This window comes from Halichoeres trimaculatus, unplaced genomic scaffold (genome assembly GCF_033239565.1).
Source record: "Halichoeres trimaculatus isolate MK-OKI-2021-1 unplaced genomic scaffold, fHalTri1.1 fHalTri1_scaffold_8, whole genome shotgun sequence".
NCBI classification, from domain to species: domain Eukaryota; kingdom Metazoa; phylum Chordata; class Actinopteri; order Labriformes; family Labridae; genus Halichoeres; species Halichoeres trimaculatus.
The window spans coordinates 1,298,004-1,319,949 of NW_027437186.1; the positions used below are offsets into that span (position 1 = coordinate 1,298,004).

General features: G+C 44.3%; 1 protein-coding gene across 4 annotated transcripts in view; it reads right to left on the reverse strand.

Moving 5' to 3' along the window:
• Window positions 1-394: 394 nt before the first annotated feature.
• Window positions 395-21,946, reverse strand: part of tk2 (thymidine kinase 2) — a 34,204-nt gene continuing 12,652 nt past the window's right edge. Inside the window, exons 3-10 of one of the 4 annotated variants that reach the window (XM_074675685.1) lie at window positions 20,365-20,439; window positions 18,656-18,709; window positions 13,988-14,077; window positions 13,756-13,844; window positions 3,300-3,388; window positions 1,322-1,401; window positions 1,105-1,185; window positions 395-931 (exon numbers count right to left, since the gene is read on the reverse strand). In XM_074675685.1, coding sequence (XP_074531786.1) covers window positions 845-931; window positions 1,105-1,185; window positions 1,322-1,401; window positions 3,300-3,388; window positions 13,756-13,844; window positions 13,988-14,077; window positions 18,656-18,709; window positions 20,365-20,439 — 645 coding nt within the window. In that variant the 3' untranslated portion in view covers window positions 395-844. The remainder of the gene's footprint in view (window positions 932-1,104; window positions 1,186-1,321; window positions 1,402-3,299; window positions 3,389-13,755; window positions 13,845-13,987; window positions 14,078-18,655; window positions 18,710-20,364; window positions 20,440-21,946) is intronic. The other 3 variants (XM_074675686.1, XM_074675683.1, XM_074675684.1) reach the window with 3 other exon arrangements.

A 21,946-nucleotide genomic window follows, 5' to 3' on the forward strand; every position in this document is an offset into this window, starting at 1 on the left:
TTCATAAAGATACCCCCTTGGCTCTGTGCTAAATGTAATGTCATCTTCATCATGATCGTAGTCAGACATGTTATCGTTAACTTTTTTAAGTTGTTATGACTGTGCCAACGCACGCCGGTCAGCTGGATGCACCGCGCAGCGCAGTGATAAGCAACTGAAAGCAGTGCCAATCGATAACGGAGTCTGACTTTTTTCCGGTTTGCAGTTTTGTGATGCAAATTTATCACTCTTTCGAACACAATTTGTTTTGAGAGGAAAAACGCTTTATTTTTGTGACCCCAGCCATGTTGCCGGACTACTTTCGTCTGGACCAAAACCACACCAGATCTCAGGTCACAGGACGCTGACAGGTGTAAGACAGCGCTGCTGTACATAACTTTAGATGAGGATGCCATACAGGTTTATGTAAAAAAATCCAAACTATCCCTTTAAGGTCCCTTAACAACATCCTGTGATCTGACTTTAGAGTGCATTACATAAAACAGTGAGATAAAAAGGCGGAGGCTGTAAATAAAGTCACAAAAAGTTGCGAATGGTAGGTGGACAAAGTTCTGACATAACTTGGTCATGTTTTGTTCTGGTCCCGCGTGAAAACATTAAAGAAAGATTTTTAAAGGACATATAAATATTAAAGCTAGAAAACAGATCAGATTAATGGGCACAAGTTAAAATCTGCTTCATAAACCCCATGTGAAGAGACTACAACTGAAAATATAAAAGTTCAAGTCTTGGGAAGTAACTTTGATGTTCATAACCTTGCGTGACATAACAGATCAGTGATATGATGTAGTTGGATAATTTCCTCTGTTGTGTGTATATGTGTGTGGGCGTGTGTGTGTGCGTGTCAGAGGCAGCTAGCAGACAGTATTTTGTCCCGGTTTTCTTCATACTGGAGCAGCATCTTCTTGAGGTCATGGTCAGCAGGAATTACCTGCACACACAAACACATTACATGTAAAAAAAAAAAAAAAAAACAGTTATTGACTTAAATAAAAAAATGGTGAAAACTTTAAGAGAGCAGTTTCTACTTCATGACTCACTGGAAGAGGAGGAATACAGAGGAAGCACAATCCACTCACACCAAAGCAAAGACTGGTCTCTTACCAGGACAGGAGCAGGAGGAGGGGAGGGGATCTTCTTGATGAGCCAGTCTTCATACAACTGGTGGGTAGACTCCAGGTACCCCTGAAACACACAAAGAGCCCAATGAGGGTTAGAGACTCTGTAGAAATGGTAAACTGGAGGTTATGGTTGTTAGTAATTGTAGTCAATGTGTTGAACTTATTAAAGGAATGTAAAGATAAAATATGTGCCTCCTCACCAGTGGAATGACTTTCTCCTCTTCTCTGCATCTCTGTTTCAACCTCTCATGGCAGGTCTTGGGAGAAGTCTGCAGGTACACTGGGGAAAATGCCACAGAATGAACATCATCAAGCAACCAGGGTCAGCTTGATTTCAGGAAGTGAAGTGGGAAAGAAAGCTCTTTTTGTGATGACCTGTTCTACTTTTGTGGGTGTATATTAGGGCTGGGACAATATGCATTCCTCCATAGTAGATGGGTTTACAATTTTGAGGGGGAATTGATTTAAATTGCAATTCTTTGATACTTCTGGTGTTTGCAAATTTTGGTTTGTTACATAAATTTTGCCCTCTGCTGGAGTAAAGTGGTTCCTTTTTTCCAACCCAGATGATAAAACAAAGACTAAAATGAAGGATTTAAATTTGAAAAAAAAACCAAAAACCAAACCCTGCTGTATGATTTCCAGTGTTAATGCAAAGCAGTGAATAGATGTACAAATGGAATGCTGTGGAAATGACTCCTGTCCTGGTCATTTTTGAGACTACCCGCATCTGCCACTTTATTAGGCACACCTGTCCAACTGCTTGTTAACCCAAATCTCTAATCAGCCAATCACAAGGCAGCAACTCAATGCATGTAGGCATGTAGACATGGTCAAGATGATCTGCTGCAGTTCAAACTGAGCATCAGAATGGGGAAGAAAGGTGATTTAAGGGACTTTGAACGTGGCATGGTTGTTGGTGCCAGACGGGCTGGTCTGAGTATTTCAGAAACTGCTGATTAACTGGGACTTTTATACATAACTATCTCTGAAAAAGAGAAAACATCCAGTGAGTGGCAGTTCTGTGGTTGAAAATGCCTTGTTGATGCCAGAGGTCAGAGGAGAATGGTCAGACTGGTTCGAACTTACAGAAAGGCAACAGTAACTCAAATAACCACTCATTACAACTAATGTCTGCAGAAGAGCATCTCTGAACGCACAACACGTCCAACCTTTAGGGAGATAGGCTACAGCAGCAGAAGACCACACCGGGTGACCCTCCTGTCAGCTAAGAACAGGAAACTGAGGCTACAATTCACACAGGCTCACCAAAATTGGACAATAGAAGATTGGAAAAATGCTGCCTGGTCTGATGAGTCTGGATTTCTGCTCCACATTCAGATGGTAGGGTCAGAATTTGGCTTCAACATCATGAAAGCATGGATCCATCCTGCGTTGTATCAACGGTTCAGGCTGCTGCTGCTGCTGATGTAATGGTGTGGGGGATATTTTCTTGGCTCACTTTGGGCCCCTTAGTACCAACTGAGCATGGTTTAAAGTCCACAGCCTACCTGAGTATTGTTGCTGACCATGTCCATCCCTTTATGAGCACAGTGTACCCATCTTCTGATGGCTACTTCCAGCAGGATAACGCTCCATGTCATAAAGCTGGAATCCTCTCAGACTGGTTTCTTCAACATGACAATGAGTTCCCTGTACTCAAATGTCCTCCACAGTCCCCAGATCTCAATCCAATAGAGCACCTTTGGGATGTGGTGGAACGGGAGATTCTCATCATGGATATTCAGCCGACAAATCTACAGCAACTGCGTGATGCTATCATGTCAATATGGAGTAAACTCTGAGTACAGTACTTTGTTGAATCTATGCCACAAAGGGTTAAGGCAGTTCTGAAGGCAAAAAGGGGTCCAACCCGGTACTAGCACGGTCTACCTAATAAAGTGGCTGGTGAGTGTATTTTTTTATGTTTATCAATGATGGTGCACAAAGAGGAATCAAACACTGGCCCAGGACCTAGGGAAACTTTTTCATAAATATTTCATATCATACATTTGGGCAGGCATGCATTATCTGACACTAATCTTTATCTGACAATAAGTCAAAATGTGTTTTTTGACCAGAAGCTCCAGGAACTTAAAGTTTGTGGTGAAACATTGTCAGGAACTAAATGGCCACAAAGTGGACCAGAGTTTGTGTTCTTGTTTTGTGTATTCTCACCAATCAGATCAACCGGGATGGAAATATTGGTTGTGATCCATTCAAACCACTCACAGAGGACTGCATAGTCCACCTCTGGCATTTTCCCACTAGTTCAAAGGGAACAGAAAATAAGAGTGAACCATGTCAGGATTTTGTACTGGTAGAAAATACAAAAGGTTAACAAAAAGTGATTGTTTTACACAGCCTGAGTCTAAATCCTGGATATATGAAGTCCTCTTGGTAGAAACTATGAATCCAGCAGCTGTTTTGTTGGGTAAAGGAAAAGCTAGTAGAAGAGTTAACCCTAAAAAGGAGACAGAGGCCTATCGCACTAAGCACAGTCAACTTATCCATGGTAACTCACATCTATCCAGGGTTGAGTGACTGTAACAATGGCAATCAGGATAATTGATAGCATGATGCTAGTTATCAACATGGTAACTCAACCCAGGATTGTCTCATCAAGAGCACTGAAAGCGCACGTAAAAGAGGAGGGCTCAGAGGCCGCTGACCAATCACAATCATGAGCAACTAAGAAAGCTCCGTACTTCACCGCTGAAGAACAACGGCTGATAATACAGCAACACAAGGAGGAGAGAAGCAATAACTCGGTTAGGGGGAACACGGTAGCAGCGGCCAACCACAGGCAAAATGCATGGCAAAGTGTAACGGACTGTGTAAATGTCTAAGTTACTCATCAGTGGCTCAGTATGATAGTGATCACATTTCTAAATCTCATAAAATAATAAATGCTAATGCGCAAATGACTTGCATGTATTCCAATCATCATGTCATTCTCTCAAATGTAATCCTTCTGGAGTCAGAAGAACATGGGAGCAGATAAAAACAAATGCATGAACATCATCACGTCTGATAAGTCTGTTTCAAGCATATATGCTTAAATGTATAAGGGAGGATTTAACTAAAATACTTAACATGCAGGTCTTCATAATGATTGAAACTGTAATTTTTGCTGTATGACATCAGTCAATATAATAACTTGGAATGTACGAGGAGTCGGTTCTCAAACAAAAAGGACTAGAATATTAAACCACTTGACTCATCTAAATGCAGACATATGCCTGTTACAGGAAACCCACCTAACCCCACTTACTTACAATACTTTAAAATCTCAACAATATACTCAAATATTCTCAGCCCATTATAACTCAAAACAAAGAGGGGTTGCCATTTTGCTAAACAAAAAAATCAAATTTACCCATAACACTACCATTTCGGACCCAGAAGGTAGATTTATCATTATTAACACATCAGTTAACAATAATCCGGTAACTATTGCAAGCATTTATGAACCAAACAAAGATAACCCTGCTTTTTTCCATAACTTCTTCTCCTCACTTTCCTCATTGTCTCACTGTCCCGTAATAATTGGAGGTGATTTCAACACCACAATTGATCCATCTAGTGACAAAACATATAATCCCGCTAATAAACGTTCCTGGCAGTCCACAGCAGTAATTAACCAGTTCATGGGTGATTTTGGTCTTTGCGATGGTTGGCGACTGCTACATCCCTTTAAAAACAATATTCTTTTTATTCTCCAGTCCACAAATCATATTCAAGAATTGACTTTTTCCTAGTCAGTAATTCAATAATCAAGAATATATTAGAATCACATATACACCCCATCCTCATTAGTCATCATGCTCCTGTGTCAATACTTTGGAGACCAGACCACTCCCACAAACGCCGTACAAGATGGCGACTTAACACTTCTCTGTTACAGGGCCCAGAATTTGACAGTTTTATAAAAAGGGAGAGGGCAACCTTCCTAGACATTAACAACACTCCAGAAATATCACCCTCTCTCTTATGGGAAACAGGAAAGGCAGTTTTACGTGGACACATCATCTCCTTCTCCGTGAATAAAAAAAAAAGGGAAAAAGAACAGGAAATTAAGCTAGAAAAGAAAATTCAAGAATTAGAAAACATTAACTCTACCAACCCATCTGAAGAAGTATATAATCAACTCAGAAAACAGAAATCTCAATTGAACGAAATAATGAATTAAAAAAAAAAAATTTTACTACAAAGACTGAGACATGAGAAGTTTGATCATTCAAACAAATCCGGCAAATATCTTGCAAATCAAATGAAACAAAACTGTCTTTGATTGTAGTATATTGTAGTATCAAGATGGCGCCGCGGATGGTCGCCTCGGTACTGCGCTCTCTCGTACTTTGTGCGTTTTTGTGTTTTTTTAGTGCACTCTGCTCTCCTTCTCTGGTCACTTACACCAGGGAAGAGCTCATAAACATTGGCCTGACATCTGGTACAACTTTTCCACCGGTTTTCACTGAACCAGGGAACTTTACAGATGTTTTGGTCGGAGGAGCAGCGGCTCTGTATGGAGTTTACAGAAGACGCCGGTGTGGGAAGCGAGCAGGCGCGCTCGTGAAACTGAGGCAGCGGGGATTACGCACTGCGCTCCCGTCTATCCACCTGGCCAACGTCCGCTCTCTGTCAAACAAGATGGATGAACTGCTGCTCCTCAACAGGAATAATTCAGACTTTGGCAGATCCGCCGCCCTGTGTTTCACTGAAACTTGGCTCAGTGAACACATCCCCGACAGCGCTCTACATCTGCCCGGCTTCCAGCTCCTGCGCGCGGACCGCGTAACGGAGCTCTCAGGGAAGACGAGGGGAGGCGGAACATGCTTTTATATAAACGAAGGATGGTGTACAGATGTCACAGTGTTGAAGAGGACATGTAGCCCCCAGTTGGAATCCTTTTTCACAAACTGTCGCCCGTTTTATTCACCGCGGGTCCTCTCCTCGTTTGTGCTGGTCAGTGTTTACATTCCACCTCAGGCGTGCGTAACAGAGGCGCAGCAGCAGCTCGCCAACCAGATCACAGACGTGGAGAGGAAGCATCCAGACTCCCTGCTCATCATCTTAGGGGATTTTAACTGAGCAAACCTCAGCCATGAACTCTGAAAATACAGACAGCACGTCACGTGTCCCACCAGGGACGCGAATAGTCTCGACCATTGCTACACCACAATAAAGGACTCATATCGCTCTGTTCCCCGTGCAGCTTTAGGACTCTCTGATCACTGTGTGATCCACCTTATTCCTACCTACAGGCAGAAATTAAAATCTGCAAAGCCTGTAGTGAAGTCTGTGAAGAAGTGGACGGATGAGTCAAGGCAGGAGCTCCAGGCCTGTTTTGACTGCACAGATTGGAGCGTCTTTGAAGCTGCAGCCACAGACATTCATGGACTTTGTGACACTGTGACATCTTACATCAGTTTTTGTGAGGACCTGTGTGTGCAAACCAAGACCTTTCGCACATACAGTAACAACAAACCTTGGTTTACTGGGAAACTGAGGCAGCTCTGCCAGGCCAAGGAGGAGGCCTACAGAAGTGGGGACAGGCTCCTGTACAAGCAGGCCAGGAACACACTGACAAAGGAGATCAGAGCAGCTAAGAGGAGCTACTCTGAGAAGCTGAGAAGACAATTCTCAGCTAACGATCCTGCGTCGGTGTGGAGGAGCCTTCAGGAGGCCGTCAACTACAAAAGACCATCCCCCCCACCCCATGGAGAACCCTCAACTGGCTGAGGAGCTGAATCTGTTTTACACCAGGTTTGAAAGAGACTCCGTCACGCCCCCCACTCATCCCAACAACAAAGGGCTACCTGCCCCCCTGGACAGTTCCCCCACCTCTGCAACCCCACCCGTACTGACGATCCGTGAAGAGGATGTGTGCCAGCAGTTCCAGAGACAAAAGATCAAGAAGGCTCCAGGACCTGATGGTGTCTCCCCCTCATGTCTGAGGGCTTGCGCGGACCAGCTGGCCCCCATCTTCACCCGGATCTTCAACAGATCTCTGGAGCTGTGTGAGGTGCCCTCCTGATTCAAACGCTACACCATCATCCCAGTCCCAAAGAAACCCTCCATAACAGGACTGAATGACTACAGGCCTGTCGCCCTGACTTCTGCAGTCATGAAGTCTTTTGAACGTCTGGTGCTGAGCTACCTGAAGGACATCACAGGACCCCTGCTGGACCCCCTGCAGTTTGCCTACCGGGCAAACAGGTCAGCTGAGGATGCAGTCAACATGGGACTGCATTACATCCTACAGCACCTGGACTCTGCAGCGACGTACATGAGGATCCTGTTTGTGGACTTCAGCTCGGCGTTCAACACCATCATCCCTGACATCCTCCACCACAAGCTCTCCCACCTGTCTGTGCCAGCCCCCACCTGTCAGTGGATCTCCAGCTTCCTGACTGGCAGGACCCAGCAGGTGAGGCTGGGGTCCATCACATCCAGCACACGGACAGTTAACACCGGCGCCCCCCAGGGGTGTGTGCTCTCCCCACTGCTCTTCTCCCTCTACACTAATGACTGCACCTCAGGGGACCCCTCTGTGAAACTCCTGAAGTTTGCGGACGACACCACCATCATCGGTCTCATCCAGGATGGTGACGAGGCCGCTTACAAACAGGAGGTGGAACAGCTGGTCCTCTGGTGTGGTCAGAACCACCTGGAGCTGAACCCGCTGTGGAGACTGTGGAGATGACAGTGGACCCCCCCCCCCCCTTACCATTCTTAACAACACCGTGTCTACTGTGGACTCCTTCCAGTTCCTGAGATCCACCATCTCCTGGGATCTGAAGTGGACCTCCCACATAGACTCTATCAGGAAGAAGGCACAGCAGAGGTTGTACTTCCTCAGACAGCTCAGGAAGTTCAACCTGCCCCAGGACCTGCTCATCATCTTCTACACCTCCATCATTCAGTCTGTCCTGTGCACCTCCATCTCGGTTTGGTTTTCCTCAGCCTCCAAACATGACAGGCACAGACTGCAACAAACTGTCAGGGCTGCAGAAAAAATCATCGGAGCCAGCCTGCCCTCCATCCAGGACTTGTACAGGTCCAGGACCAGGAAGCGGGCTGGCAACATCTCTGCAGACCCTTCACACCCTGGACACAAACTGTTTAAACTGCTCCCTTCTGGCCGGCGTTACAGAGCTCTGTGCGTCAAGACGTCCAGACACAGGAACAGTTTCTTCCCCCAGGCCGTCACTCTGATGAACAGTTAACCTGCCATAAACAACATATATACCTCATGTACAGCTACAGTCTCTCTGTTTCTGTTTCTATTGCACATTCATCTTCCATTCCTTGTTGCAAATTGCACATTTTTTATGACATTTATTCAGTGCACTATCTTCCTAACTTAAATTGTGTGTATATTTTGTATTTACTCTGTGCAAAGTTCTTTATTTAATATTGTAATAATTATTCTTTTTCTACTACTTAAACTCTATTTTTTCTACTCTTGTAATTCTATCCACGTTTGTACTGAGAGAGTGCAGTTTAAACCGGAGTCAAGTTCCTTGTATTCTTGAAAATACTTGGCCAATAAAGATGATTCTGATTCTGATTCTGATTCTGAAAACCAAGAAAAAACAACAATCTCTGTCATCAAAAACTCAGCAGGGAAGCTTACACAATCTCCAGATAAAATAAATGAAGTGTTTCGACAGTTCTATGCAACTCTATACTCTCCAGACAATGACAAAAACTCAGAGGACATTAAGTCTTTTTTATCCAGTATTGACTTACCGAATCTCACCGGGGAACAACAAGAATCACTTGAATTACCATTAACAACAGAAGAATTATTTGCAGCTCTTATACTCATGCCAAACAATAAGTCACCTGGACCTGACGGCTTCCCTGCAGAGTTTTACAAACACTTCTGGTCAATCTGTCACCCATATTCATCAAAGTCATTGTTGAAGTCAAAAGAAAGTCAAAATTCCCCTCCAACATGAACACAGCCACAATTTCCCTCCTGTTAATACCTAATAAAGATCCAACTCTTCCATCCAGTTACCGTCCGATCTCACTAATCAATACAGACATGAAAATTATCAGCAAAGCCCTAGCCCACAGATTAGAAAAGGTAATTCCATTTATTATTCACCCAGATCAAACTGGTTTCATAAAAGGAAGGCATTCTTCTAATAATACACGCAGGTTATTTAATTTAATGCAGTACTCAGTATCTCAGTCATACATACATAGTCTCATTAGACGCAGAGAAAGCCTTTGACAGGGTAAGCTGGGACTTCCTGTTTCCTGCACTGGAGAGGTTTGGTTTCGGACTATTATTTATTCACTGGATTAGGACTCTCTACACCTCACCCTCAGCCACAGTCATCACTAATGGGCAAACTTCACAAAACTTTACATTGCACAGGGGAACTAGGCAAGGGTGCCCACTCTCCCCCTCATTATTTACTATATTTATTAAACCCCTAGCAGCAGCAATTCACCAGAATAATAACATTATAGGTATCGAGACTCCAACATCTCACCACAAAATCAGTTTATATGCAGATGACATATTGTTATATCAGAAATCCCAATCTAGATCATTAAAAGAAACAATTAATTTAATAATAATAATTTGATCACTCTCCCATCTATCAGAGTATTTAATAAACTTGTCTAAATCAAGCATTCTCCCCATTAAAAACAGATGTTGGGATGTGGCAGCCCATACATCACCTATCCCGATGTGCACCAGTCACCTGACATACTTGGGTATTCACATCTCCTCCAGGTTGTCAGAGCTGTTTAATCTAAATTTTACACCACTGTTGAAAACAATTACGGATGACCTTGAACGATGGATGAACCTACCAATATCTCTCACAGGCAGAATAGCTACTGTTAAAATGTCAATATTACCAAAATTAAATTACTTATTCTCAATGACTCCAATTCAACCTACACTCACTTGGTTTAAATCTTTAGATTCCATCAATTCAAAATATTACTTGAAAAATAAACCAGCAAGGATTGAATTATCCACACTACAGAAACCCAAACATCTCAGAGGCTTAGAAGCCCCACAATTCTTCCACTACTTCTTAGCAAACCAACTGCAGTATATCACAAAGTGGATCCACAATAGTCAACAATGCGACACATGGTTAGACATAGAAAAGACATTTTGTAAAGAAATAAATATTTCAGACCTACCGTTCTTAAATCAATCAGTTAAAATCCACCCATGTTTTAAAAGTCTAACCATATCAACAGCTCTGAAAGCTTGGTGGAAATTCCACAAAATCACAAACACCTCTTTCGCTCTGTCAGACTACACACCAATTTGGAACAATCCGGATATCAAAATCAACAAAAAATCAATTAACTTCCATACATGGACCAGGAAGGGAATCACTCATTTTAGACACATCTTCACAAATAACACTATGTTGCCATTCTCTGATCTGGTCCAGGAATTCGGCATGGGGGAAAAACATTTTCTTGAATACCTACAACTTAAATCTGCCTTTACCTCTAAATTCGATATCACTCGTACAAACTTTAACTTACCCGCCTCAACTTTGGACCTAATTAAAATCAACCCCATAAAAAAAAAATCATTGTCCAAAATATATAAGATAATTGCTAACTTAGACAAATCAATATCACTACCATCAATAAAGTGGGAACAAGACCTGGCCCTCACCCCCAGTGCTGACTTCTGGAACCAAATCTGTGAAAACACCTTCTTCTTTGAGCACCAATAGTAATATCCAAATAATCCATTACAAAATCATCCACAGGGTTCACTTTACATGGCACAGGATGTTTAAAATGGGTTTAGCACAATCTGACACTTGCACCCACTGCTCCCAACACACTCCAGACACTTACCTTCATGCCACCTGGAATTGCACACCTGTCCAACAATTTTGGGTTGATATTATCACATCTCTCTCAAATATTCTGGGCTGCCCCATCCCTCTGTCCCCTTCACTGTGCCTGCTAGGGGTTTTATCATCATTAAACCATAAAATGAAAATAAATAGACCTCTTCTCATAGCTCTAACCATTGCGAAGAAAACAATTCTCATGAACTGGAAATCAAAACAAGCAATAAATATTATATTCTGGAAAAACCTCCTTGCCGACCACATATCAATGGAAAATCTAACTGAATCAAACAGGCAAAGGACCGAAGACCAGGACTTAATCTGGCAATTCGTGCTGGGCGCGCCTGCTCACTGGGGCTCGTCTGGATTGTCGCTTGTGGGTCCTGGGTCCTTCTGTTCAGGGAGCCGTTTGGTGCTACTCCCGCGCCTTCGAGCTGTTTTGGGTGGTTTGGCCTGGCCCTTACGAGCCCTGCCTCTTAATTGCACTTCACCTCTCACACATTGCACCTTTGTTCATATTATCACTTTCGGGCACATTCATAACACCTAGGGTTCTGGGGGTTGGGGGTAACAGGGGGACCGACCAGCTCGACCCCTCTGTCTCTCCCGTCTTCCTGTTTTAACTGCACTACATACACTACTTGGAGTAGGGAAGGGGGTGGTTGGGGGGACTGGAGGGTGGGCGCAATCTGTTTTAGGCTGTGGCCACTTTCTGCTCCCCTCCCGCCTGCCCCACCGATCCTTTGTTTTTAATGCAACACAACATCCACTTTTTGGGCTAAGCAGGGAGAGGGGGGGTTGGTGGACCCCCACTCGACCTGTTCTTCCCCAGTTTTAATGCACCACATTACACTTAGCTGCACTAATCACGGTGTGGGGATAATGTAGTATGTCGGGGACCAGGTTACAGAATAGTGGGGGGGGGGGGGGGGGGGGGGGGGGGGGGGGGGGGTCTGTTGCTCGCTGGGGGCCTTGGCATGGCGGGCTCCCTGTGGGGTGCTGTCCTGTGCAGGTTGCCGGGGGGGCTACCCTGTTGCTTGGGCAGCGGTCTCCAAGGCCTCCCATGGCCTCCAATTTTCTGGGGGACAGGCCGTGACCTCCATCCCACCGCTACATGCCCACATCTTGCCCCACCTGGCCTGGCTGTGGTTCGTGGTCTCCCCTCTGGGGAGGAGTCTGGTCCTGGGGGGGCTGGCTCTTGGGTGGCTTGGGGCCTCCAGCCTGCCGCGGGGAGCGTGGGGATGGCTGGGTGCTGGGGGTGGGGGTGGCTTGGGGCTGGGCGGATGGGTGGTCGGGGAGGGCGGGTGCGATCTGCAGGGGGGGGCCGCTGCTCTGGGCCCCGGGTGCTGTCTTTGGTATCGGCGGGGAGGCAGGTCTGTGCCCCCTTGAGTCCTGGGGTTTTCCCTGGGCCTGGCAGTTTGGGGACTGTGTGGGGGGGCCCGGGTGCCCCGGTGGCCAGGGGGGCGCCCTTGGCTGTGTTTTACTTACTTGGATATTCGGTGACCACCTCACACTCATGCAGATATTCACATCTCTCGGACTGCTAGAAAAAAATGCATTGGTCTTTTCAACGCTGTCATATGACACAGTGCTCAGCAGAAAAGATAATGCAGACAAGGGGAAGAAAAAAAAAAAAAAAAAGTCTATTTCAAGCAGTGGCGATTGCTCTAAGACTACAAGGGAAGCTCAGCTTCCCCTAAAATGTTCCCAAAATAGTGGTGATATGTTCTGCTGTGTGTACATTTCATTGACAAAATGTGCGCTAGAATTCCTTCATCTTTTGTTCAGAATCAGCTACCTAATACAGGTAACTGGCCCCACTTCCTTCTCATTCATCCTGGGAACGCTATGAATTTGTCCTTAAGTTACGTGAGGGCAGCAGCCACTTGATGCACAACGCGGGATGCCATAAACTTGCTGCTACATGTAGCTGCCCGTGGCAAAGAATCGCAGGGCGATGCACAATGTCTGTGGGACAGTCAGTGCACCGCTCCTGCGGGTTGCACAGGCAATGTATGGCTCTAATATTTCTCAGAGGTAGAGTAGTCCAGGCCGTCAGAACCTATACCTCTCATACAGGGAATCATCGCTTTGATCCAGTGGATCTGATCGATCTTTAAACACCCTTTCTCTTCGTAAAGCTCTTCTTACAACTTGTGCGCCTCTGTCCACTGGGTTTGGGAGAAAAGGGCAGGCCATTGTTTCTGAGGAGCCGATTGGCCAGTGGGAGGGGCTTTTAATAGGATCAGAATCAACCTCCAACTTATCCTGCTCCAGAGAAGGATAGCCGTTCGGAGTAGGTCACCATGGTGATCAACTCTGATAAAAAAGGAACCGGCTTCGTGCTATTGGTAATCAAGAGTTAACCCAGAAGTTATCCCGCTAAGACACTAATCCTGCTTCGTGATACAAGCCTCTGGTTTCACAGGCTGAGATAAACACAAAAACAGTCTGTTTAATCAAAACACAAACGCTGTGTGAGTGATGGCTTAGAAACAGCAGCAAATGTTTCTGTCCTATACTATCCAACAGTGTTACTGAAAGAAAATAAAGCCAAAACCTAGCCAGGGCTGCTTCATCAGCCAGCTGCTGCCAAGAATGAACTTTGACAAACTTCCCTGAGTAAGCAACTTGACAATAACAAACACAATGTCTTACAAATACTAGAAGATAGGAATGAAAAAACCTAAATGTTTTTTGCAGGTTGGATGGTGTCAAGGACTTCTGTCATTTATCCACCTCTGTCCAGAAAGTGAAGTGTCGCTTACCACATGTAACAATACCTTTTGAAGAGATTCTCCACAAAGATGTGCTTGGCACTGAAGATGGATCTCTCCATCATCCTGACAGGGGCTGACTGAAACATACAGGACACCTTAGGGGCTCACATCTTAGACTCTATACAACATCTTTTTGCAAAATAAGTCTTCAGCTACAGACATGTTGATCACCACAGAAAGTACATGAAACAGAATGTCAACAATCAGTTTGTTCACTTACGATTGCAGACAGATGTCTATCCAGCATGGTAAGCTGAACATAAGTCTGTAGCGTGATGCCCCAGCGATCAGGATCCTGGTACATCAGAGCCTGCAGGGACAGAGAGAAACAGCTGATTTCATATGAGTCATGGCAGACCTACAGGAAAACCAGTTCAACTAAAATAACTCAGCAGACCTCTGGACTTTTTCTGGAGAATCTCTAGGAATACTCTCCATCCAGAGGAGGACTTTTGTTCTTTTAGTGCAGTCACAAGTTCACCAATAGTCGGTTCACCATATCTGAAAAATACAGATATACTCACTCCCAGTTTAACTTATGTCCAAACATATGTTTGTCCTACAGTGGTTCTTCACTTCTTTTAGTATAAAAGCTTGTTTCTGACAGTATACTCTTCTCTACCAGACAGCTGCACCGATGACAGTTGAACTAAGGAACCTTTAATCCACAGGTAAATATTACTGAAAGAATGACTGATATTAGTTGAGTTGAGTTTAGTTTATTGGTTTAATATACAAATACAATCAATCAATCAATCAATCAATCAATCAATCTTTATTTGTATAGTGCTAAATCATAACAAACGCTATCTCAGGACTAAACACATTAACAGGTCTGGACCCGTTAATGTTAATAAAATTTCATTAACAGAAACCCAACATCCAGACAAGATAAGGAGTCTGATCTCATCTTAACCCACAATGAGTACAGTACTTTGCAGCATTTAGCAAGTTACATCGGCAGGGAAAAATACCCTTTAACAGGCAGAGACCTCAGACAGAACTAAACTCATGTTAGACAGACATTTGAGAGACTGTGTCGTCAGCCGTAGCAGCTAGAGTCTGAAAGGAGCTCAGCAGCAGGCTGTCCACATAACCGATACAGAGAGGTGTGTGGTCAGTAACTACCATAGGACATTAAGACTCGAAGTCAGACTGACAGATACAAAGAGGGAAACGGGAACCCTGTGTGTCAGTTTCCCTCTGGCAGTCTCAACCTATAGCAGTAGAACTAAGAGCTGGTTCAGCTCTACCTGTAAGCTTTATCAAAAAGGAAAGTTTGAAGTCTACCCTTAAAGATTAAGACTATGTCTGCCCCCCAGACCTCAACCGGTAAGTTATTCCAAAGACAAGGAGCCTGAGGCTTAACCTCCTTCTTTTAAGCCCCACCACCAAGCGGTTCAGTTTGGGTTGTCTTGGCACGGCACGCATTTTATGGCATTTCCACTGACTGATTCCAGGACAGATCCCCAGGTAACCGAGACAAGCTGTCCCACTTTTTGGCACCCTTCTGTAGGAGTGCCAGACTAAACCAATCCGATCTAGGAAGATGGAGCTACAACACTGCAGACCATTGATTGGTTGGAAGAATCGTCGCTTACTGTGCGACAGCGGCTGCAGTTCTCCAGGCAGCACACAGACTTCTCCGAAACAAAGCTTGATTGTTCTTTGTAATGCCAATCACGAAGAGGACGAAATGCTGGATGTCTTCCATCGTTGCTCTTCATTACTGTGTTGCGTTTTTCTTCTTCGTTGGATTTATTAGCGGGATACACTGTGCCGGGCTGCTATGGTGTCACGCTATTATTTAACAGATGTGGCTTTCGGTATCCGGCTTAAACGCTGCCTAGCACAAGGGGGCACAGTTGCTGTGGAAACGCATGCGGGATCAGGCTTCACTGTGCCAAACCTTGCCAAACCGTACTTGAACCATACTGCTTGGTGGAAACATGGCTTTAGAGACCTTAGGCACAACAAGCAATGGACTAGTTTCTCAGCGTTGCTCTGAGACAAGATGTGTCTAATTGTCTTGATACTACGAAGACACAACAAGTTAATCAAGCTGGAAGGGGGCACAAGAGCTCTCTGCTAAGGTAGAGCAAGAATTCAAGGCAGCAGGAATAGCTTCCTTGAAAATGGCTACGGCTCTGTCAGACATGTTCCTTTAACAAGATAATTTTTTAGGTGTAAAGTCCAAATACAAGAATTCTGAAGTTATAAAGAAATGATCCAACAGAAGAGGATTCTGCAGTAAGACTGCCAAGTTGACAGGTTCTACACCATGTGCAAGAACAAGATCCAAGGTGTGGTTAAGATGCACATTAATAAACATTTCTGTAAATGTGCTGGTTTAGCCAAGTTGGCTAATTTCTAACCATTGTCTCTGCAGGCAACATGAGCACAGCAATAATTAAAATGCATTAAAAAACTGTTCTATATCCACATTATAAAATACATTACAAACATGCACTAAAATGCAATTACATTACAGTTTCAGAGCAGATGGTCTCAACAATAATTTTAAATTTATTTGAAAAGAAAGGTAAGTGTCATGCTCCCTGAGCTGCACTGGAAGAGTATCCAAAAGACTGCCTGACCTTGGCTGCGTCTCAAAGCTCCAAAGTTGCATTCTTCAATCAATCAATCAATCTTTATTTGTATAGCGCCAAATCATAACAAATGTTATTTCAAGACACTTTACAAAAACATTTACAGGTCTAGACCCGCAAATGTTAATAAAATTTTATTAGCAGAAACCCAACATCAAGACAAGATAAGGAGTCTTATCTTATCTTAATCCACCATGAGTACAGGACTTTGCAGCATCTAGCAAGTTACAATGGCAAGGAAAAACTTCCCTTTAACGGGGAGAAACCTTGGACAGAACCAAACTCATGTTAGACAGACATCTGTCTCGACTGTGTTGGGGTTAGAGAGACCACTTGCATCGTTCACTTGCGTCTTAGTCCCTCCTACCAGAGATGCATGGGAGAGACGCGAGGGAATGAAGAGAGGAGAGAGGATGGAGGAGATTTGTTTTTAGAGCAATGGGACATCCTTTCCTTCAGAGCCTCACATGAAACGACGTGTTCCAGTGATGACGGCATCAGCTGATCACCTCTGGATCATCTGTCAGTCAGCTCTAACAGCTGTTTGTGCGTCTGGGCATGTGCGCTGTAATAACTCTGATCAAACAGAAACAGTAACAGAGATTTGTCTGTTTCTTTAACCAGTTAAACACACGTTACCATGAAGAAAACCTGCTCTCTGTTTATTCTGTGTGCTGTTTAGAAGCTCATATGGATCACTTTTCCAGTAAAATGCGTAATTGTTACATTATTTATGAATTATTTAGCCTTTCTCTAGAGCTCATCTGATTGTGAACTCTGAAGCGTGTTAATATAACCCACCTTATTGTGTCTCAGGAAGATATTATTTATCAGTCAATTTTCTGTAGTAATCCTCTGTTATATTGATTTGATGATGGTTGTGTTCATTGTTTTGTGCTCTAAACTCACAGAGAACACTTTATTACCAGATTAGATTATATTACCAGTTTCTGAACGATCCTCTGTGCCTGTTTTCAGCTCGTCTTTTCTCTCATTAAACTCCGTTGTGTTTATGAAGTTTCATGTGAAGTCTGAGCTGCTGCAGCTTCCAATCAGAGAGTGATATTCCATATGGGGGCGTTTCGTTCAGTGAAAAGACTTCCACAAAGCCGGCTCTCGTATTTCCTCTATCATAGCTCCTCCGAACAGTCCCCTCCATCCTCTCTCCTCTCTCCTCTGAGCGCAATTATCGCTTTGGGACTGTCTCCAAATTGGCGACTGGGAAAGTACTTCTGATGCCGTGGAGGAGATACGATGGAGGAGATACCATGCTCTGCCCCTCTCTTTACCCGAGTGTCCAAGACATGCGGCCGCAAGTCCGATGACACGGGTACAAAGTCAATCATCGAACTGCGGCCTCGAATGTCCTAGTGCCAGGTGCACATATGGGCACCCTTATGCTTGAACATGGTGTTTGTTATGGACAATCTGTGACGAGCACAGAAATCCAACAACAAAACACCACATGGGTTCAGATCAGGGGGGCCGTTCCTCGGCCCCCCTGAGACCCTCCAGGTCTCACTGTCATTGCAGACATGAGCGTTGAAGTCCCCCAGTAGGACGAGGGAATCCTCAGATGGAGCACTCTCCAGCACTCCCTGCAAGGACTCCAAAAAGGGTGGATACTCTGAACTGCTATTTGGACCATAGCCACAAACAACAGTCAGGATCCGTCCCCCCACCCGAAGGCGGAGGGAGGCTACCCTCTCGTCCAACGGGGTGAACTCCAATGTACAGGCACCGAGCGGGGGGGCAATGAGTATTGCCACCCCTGCCTGCCACCTCTTACCATCGGCAACTCCAGAGTAGAAGAGAGTCCAACCCCTCTCGAGAAGGCTGGTTCCGGAGCCTTTGCTATGCATCAAGGTGAGACCGACTATATCCAGCCCGAACTTCTCAACCTTGCACACCAGCTCAGGCTCCTTCTCTGCCAGAGAGGTGACATTCCACATCCCTAGAGCTAGCTTCTGCAGCCGAGGATCAGTCCGCCAAGGTTCCTGCCTTCGACTGCCGCCCAACTCACACTGCACCCAACCCCTATGGCCCCTCCTGCAGGTGGTGAGCCCACGGTAAGGGCTCTTTAGATCAAGTTTCCTGAAATCAATCTGCACTGGATTTTTTGAACTAAGTACAAGGAACGTGGCTCTGAGCTTCCTGTTTACTGTTTATTTAGTGTTGATAGAAACAATCCTGCACATACTGGTCCTGTTGCAATGAAAGGTGTCGAACTTAGGGTCAGGACATTGACACAGTGACTACAGCCTTGTCAGGTACAGTACCAGAGGGTTGTGTCCGCGAACGTTCCTCCATTTTGAGACAGGTTCAGTGAGGACCTGAAACAAACATGAGAATATGAGTTTGCTGAAGTAATCACTGTTTTCTGCACAGCTGTCAGTCATCAGTCTGAACGATGATCGTCTCTGACTAAACCAGACTCAGGCTATGTCCACACGTAGCTCGGTATTTAGGATCCCACACATATTTTTATATGTTTAAGCCTGTCATCCACAACAAACCACAGCTTTACCTCACAAAAAACAATGCTTTCTAAAAAAAACTCCAGCCAAAGTGAAGATTTTGAAAAACTCTATTTTCGTGGTTTCGTGTGGATGCTGGAAACTGAATTTTCGGTTCACAAACGTCACAAGGAAATGACGGGGGATCATTCTGATTGGCTGGCACGGGTTTTACATCTGAAAAACACTGCCGATTAGGGGTTTGGCATGCCATGAGCCACACTTATCGGCAGATTTGCCCGCTGTGTGTGGACAAAAGTAGTTTTTAAAACGAAGAGGGGGGATATTCTTTTTTTTAAATACCCGGCTACGTGTGGACATGGCCTCAGAGACCATTAAAGGCTCAGGAAACCTTTGTAGGTGATACAGTTCATCAGCTGATTAGACTCCATTAGTTTACAATATTCAACTTTTTGATTTCATTCTAATTATACTGGAAATTTGTGCTTTCATGAACCGCAAGCCGTAACGACCACAGCTAAAACAAATTAATGCTGGAAACGTTTTACTTTGTGCGGACTAAATCTAAAAAATACATGAGTTTACCCTTTTGAACTAAACGACTGAAATAAAACCACCAAAATTCACCAAAGTTTAATGGATTGATATGCACATTGAAATGTTTAGTGATAACCTTTTTTTAGCCTCAATTCTGATTTTAAAGTGATACTCCGGGATGGAACAAGTTGGGTCCTATCACAAGGTTTAGGGCAGAAATTACCCCTACAGCGGTGTTTTTGTGCAGCAGAAGCCCAGGGCACACGCACCAAAGACCCCCTCCTTGCTCGTCAGCCGGTTTCCTATGAATTCAGACAGGGCCAATTTTTACTTGACCAAAAACACAAATAAACAGACTCCCACCGAAAAAATCTGATATCGGTCTGCATTCACGCTTTATTTAGAGAATTTTCAGCGCGTAACTTTCACACAAAACACCGCTAAATAAGGCTCTAGTTCTCATCGTGTCGTAAAACGGTGCTACCTCCGCTGCAGAGCCACAGCTGGGTACGAGGCGCTCACCGCTTAGTGTATCAATCCGCGCACGTGCGGCGTGCCAGATGTAAACAAACACAGATAGTCTGCCAGGACGAAGAGACACGATGAGAACTAGAGCCTTATTTAGCGGTGTTTTCGTGTGAAAGTAGCACGCTGAAAATTCTCTGAATAAAGCATGAATGCAGACCGATGTCAGATTTTTTCAGTGGGAGACCGTTTTTTTGTGTTTTTGGTCAAGTAAAAATTGGCCCCGTCCAAATGCATAGGAAACCGGCAGAGGAGCAGGAAGGGGGTGTTTGCTGCGTGCGCTCTGGGCTTCTGCTGCACAAAAACACTGCTGTAGGGGTAATTTCTGCCCTAAACCTTGTGATAGGACCCAACTTGTTCCATCCCGGAGTATCACTTTAAATGCATATTGAGTAAAGACAGTGAGAAAACATGCAGACCATGGCTCTTGGAATAATTTTAGAATGTACCCCTATGTTGCTGGTTTTGCTGAAATAATTCAGACAAGTCGTCTTCCCACTGGCAATGTTCCCTTCAACACAAATCTGAAACCACATAGGAAGATTAATTAGGTTGATCCATGAAAATGAGACGTACAAAGAGCTTTCAAATGGTAAGTACAGTAAGATTATTGGCATCTTTATGTGTAAAGAAAAATACTAACCAAACTAAGGCTGTGTTGGTGCAAAACTTAAATAAAGGTTTAGAAATGTACCTAAAAATGCACCTTGTTTCTCCAGCAGTATCTTGTCAGGGTACAAGCACTGTACCTTTGACATTGGAAGAGTTTTGTACCTTTTGTTTGTATTTTCAAAATAACATTTCTGTACCTTTTCCTTTGTACTACTGTGAGAGAGGAGTAAACACAGTGGATATGAGAACCTGAATCTGAATAGGAAAAAAATATATTTTTTTCAATGTTGAAACTACTAACGTGCAGTGATTTATTTCTTAGAACTTAGAATGCAAATATAAATAGTAAATTTCAAATGCTAATGTACAAATTTAGCAAACCATACCATTTACTATTTGCATTAAAACCGGAAATAGCCAGGCATTTCTGTAGAACTATTTACAAAGCCATCAGGAGTCAACAAGATTATACACTATTATTGCCATTAATCGCCGGATTGCTCTGACACACAATCAATCAATCCATCAATCAATCTTTATTTGTCTAGCGCCAAATCATAACAAATGTTATCCCAAGACACTTTACAAAAACATTAACAGGTCTAGACCCGTAAATGTTAATTAAATTTCATTAGCAGAAACCCAACATCAAGACAAGTTAAGGAGTCTTATCTTATCTTAATCCACCATGAGTACAGGACTTTGCAGCATCTAGCAAGTTACAATGGCAAGGAAAAACTTCCCTTTAACGGGCAGAAACCTCGGACAGAACCAGACTCATGTTAGGATGCGGTCACACTGGCCAATCGTGCCGTGCCTAAGCACGCTTCAGCCGTAAAGCACATTTGGAAAGGCCAGTGTGACCGCAACTGTGCCGTGCTCAAGCACGATTCCCTTCCGTGCTTCGGCACGCTTCGAAGAGGTAGGCTTCGGCACGGTTTACTTCATGCACGATCCATTACGTATAATCACCTCGAGCGCATCTCTCGACAATCATTTTAAACAAAGCAGGGGTGTGAGAGGGGTGTGAGAGGGCTGTGTCGGGCGAAAACGACTTAATATAAGTCCATATAAGCTGGCCGTACTCTACAGCTGGGGAACAGCGCTGCAGGGGGGCAATCGTGCTTAGGCACGGCACATTTTGGATGGCCAGTGTGACCACAATCTTAGACAGACATCTGTCTCGACAGTGTTGGGGTTAGAGAGAGACAGATAGAGGAGTAAAAGTGGGGTGTGTGTGTGTGTGTGTGTGTGTGTGTGTGTGTGACAGAGAGAGAGGGATACACACACACGCGCGCACACACACACAGACACACACACACACACACACACACACACACAGACAGACAGACAGACAGACACACACACACACACACACACACACAGAAAGGGAGAGAGAGATGGTGTGCACGTAAAACT